This window comes from Cyprinodon variegatus, unplaced genomic scaffold (genome assembly GCF_000732505.1).
Source record: "Cyprinodon variegatus isolate N-32 unplaced genomic scaffold, C_variegatus-1.0 Scaffold1689, whole genome shotgun sequence".
NCBI lineage: Eukaryota > Metazoa > Chordata > Actinopteri > Cyprinodontiformes > Cyprinodontidae > Cyprinodon > Cyprinodon variegatus.
The window spans coordinates 23,865-26,837 of NW_015152142.1; the positions used below are offsets into that span (position 1 = coordinate 23,865).

At 50.8% G+C, this 2,973-nt stretch overlaps 1 protein-coding gene across 1 annotated transcript in view; it reads left to right on the top strand.

Annotated features, from left to right (window-relative positions):
• xdh (xanthine dehydrogenase) overlaps positions 1–2,973 on the top strand; it is a 14,035-nt gene that overhangs the window by 2,038 nt on the left and 9,024 nt on the right. The window contains exons 3-9 of the mRNA XM_015404304.1: positions 1,215–1,311; positions 1,446–1,554; positions 1,638–1,764; positions 1,840–1,901; positions 2,205–2,294; positions 2,379–2,459; positions 2,735–2,882. Of these exons, the coding sequence (XP_015259790.1) occupies positions 1,215–1,311; positions 1,446–1,554; positions 1,638–1,764; positions 1,840–1,901; positions 2,205–2,294; positions 2,379–2,459; positions 2,735–2,882 (714 nt within the window). The remainder of the gene's footprint in view (positions 1–1,214; positions 1,312–1,445; positions 1,555–1,637; positions 1,765–1,839; positions 1,902–2,204; positions 2,295–2,378; positions 2,460–2,734; positions 2,883–2,973) is intronic.

Sequence of the window (2,973 nt, forward strand, 5' to 3'; positions counted from 1 at the left end):
CTGATGAGGATCTAATCAGGTTCTGATGATGTTCTGATCAGGTTCTGATGAGGATCTAATCCGGTTCTGATGAGGATCTAATCAGGTTCTGATGATGTTCTGATCAGGTTCTGATGAGGATCTAATCCGGTTCTGATGAGGATCTAATCAGGTTCTGATGAGGTTCTGATGATGTTGTGATCAGGTTCTGATGAGGATCTGATCAGGTTCTGATGAGGTTCTGATCAGGTTCTGATGAGGATCTGATGAGGTTCTGATCAGGTTCTGATGAGGATCTGATCAGGTTCTGATCAGGTTCTGATGAGGATCTGATGAGGTTCTGATCAGGTTCTGATGAGGTTCTGATCAGGTTCTGATGAGGATCTGATTAGGTTCTGATCAGGTTCTGATGAGGATCCGATTAGGTTCTGATGAGGTTCTGATCAGGTTCTGATGAGGTTCTGATCAGGTTCTCCTGGCTCCTCGGGTCCAGAACTGGATGGAATCCTTCACCATGTTCTGAGTTTCTGTCTCTGAGCTGTCAATCAGCAGCGTTCAGGTCCGGTTCTGTTCAGGTTCTGTTCAGGTTCTGTTCAGGTTCTGTTCAGGTTCTGGGAGGTCAGTGACCGTCTGCTGCAGCAGCCAGTTAGAGTTCAACCTCTGTCTGATGAACCAATCAGAGAGCAGGACCTCAGCTACAGCAGTCAGGTTTCACTCAGGAGGACGTTTCTACCTCAACTAACATCAGACACGACCAGAAACCAGAACCAGGTCCCCTCTGAGAACACCTGCTCTGGTTCTGGTGTCTTCAGAGGAACCAGAACCAGGTGTCCTCTGAAGACACCAGAACCAGGTATCCTAATGAGGAACCAGAACCCGGGTCCAGCAGAGACCAAAGCGCCCTCCAGGTGTGCTCCACCATCACTGGGAGGTCAGGATGGAGAAGAAGTCACCTGATCTGGAATCAGATGTTTGGAGGTTTGGACAGAAGACTGTCTTTCTAAAAGACCTTCTGTTGGAGGGACGGTCTCCCCGCAGGACGCCGTGGTTTCCTGAAGGTAGCGTATAATTCAGATGTTTCCCGGTTAGACCGGAACCAATTGACCTCTGGGCCCTAAAAGCAGCCGTTTGTCTGAGCGGCAGTGAAGGCATCAGCAGTTAGAAGGTGTGAGCCCCCCAGGGTTAGGAACGCTCCACGGTTCTCCTCCTAAACCCACCGTGTCTCTGCTCCTCAGTGGGCCTCACAGGAACCAAGCTGGGCTGCGCCGAGGGCGGCTGCGGCGCCTGCACCGTCATGCTGTCCAGATACCAGCCTCACAGCCAGCGGCTGCTGTATCCTTCCACCGCCCTGCTGAGGCGGCGTGCCTCGGCCGCCGTCATGTGCCTCCATATGACTTCTGAAGCTTTCAGCGTCACCAAACTGATTTCACAGCAGCTCAATGAGCGTTTGTCTTAACTTTGCTGAGTCATTACTCCGTCAACGCCTGCCTGGCCCCCCTGTGCTCCCTACACCTGGTGGCAGTGACAACCGTGGAGGGCATCGGTAGCGTGGCGAGGAAGCTACATCCTGTCCAGGTAAAGAACGATAACCTGTAGATGAAGGAAACCGCCCGACAGGCGGAACCTTCCAGAATATAAACGCTCGTCTCTGTGCTCAGGAACGAATCGCTAAGGCTCATGGGTCGCAGTGCGGCTTCTGCACGCCGGGGATCGTCATGTCCATGTACGCCCTGCTGAGAAACAACCCAACGCCAAAGATGGCCGACGTGGAGGAGGCCTTCCAAGGTTCTCGGCCACGTCCGGAATCAGAGACCCCGTCGGACGGAATCCGGTTGCTTTAATAATTTCCTTTACTTTCAGGAAACCTGTGCCGCTGCACCGGATACAGACCTATTCTGGAGGGATACAAGACCTTCACGGTGGTAGGAAGACCTCCAGACGTCTACTGACCTGTAGTGAATAAAAACGATTCAGTTTAATAAACGGAGGCGGATTATTTCACTTTATCTTTATAAGAGAGAACAGTTGATCGCGGTAATCAGGCCGGTTCTGCCTGGCAGTTTGTCTCCTTTCCTTATGTGATGAAGAAACTTTAAAGGTTGTGTTAAAGTAAATTAACACGCTTTAACAAACCTTGAGAAACTATTTAGCTTTGTCTTGGGAATAAGAATGTTTAGTCTAGAACTGAATGTGTAGAAAATAACGGCTCCCTGGATGTCCGCTAGGAGGGGGGGTGTTGCAGAGGCAGAGGAAAAGATGGCTGCTGTCTGACCAATGAGAAGGCGGCTCTCCAAAGCTCAAAGGACGCCAATGAGGCAAGTCTCCTGCCGGCCGGTATCAGTTCTGATATTCTGCTGCGTTCAGCATGTCTGAAGCAGTAAAATGATGTTATTCCACAGGAGGCTCCATCTCTTTACAACACGGCGGACTTTGAGCCCTACGACCCCACGCAGGAAGTCATCTTCCCCCCGGAGCTCATGGTAAGTCCCTCAGAACACTCCCAAGATGGCGTCAGAAAAGAACCCTGGATTTGGAACGTGTAAACCAGAGTATCATCAGCATAGCGTCAAACTTTGCGCTTCCTTTAAAACCGAAGAGTAGAGAAATAAACAGCATCAGTCCAATATGGCCGCTGTGGGTTCACTACTGCTGGTGTCATCGTTCACTTCCTGGTGTCAGCAGAGGCTCCAGTGGAAGGTTGCTTCATGTTTAAAGGCTGGAGCTGATTTTAAATGTTCTTCTTCTTCTACCACAGAATTTGTCTAAATCCAACAGATCGACGCGTTCTCTACGTTTCCATGGAGACCGAACAACATGGCTGCAGCCGGAGAGTCTGGAGGAGTTTCTGCTGCTGAAGTGGAAACATCCAGATGCCAGAGTGGTGGTGGGGAACACCGAAGTAGGTGGGTCTGCTGCCCGTCATCCATCCATCCATCCAACCGTACATCCAACCACACATCCAACCACACATCCAACCACACATCCAACCACACA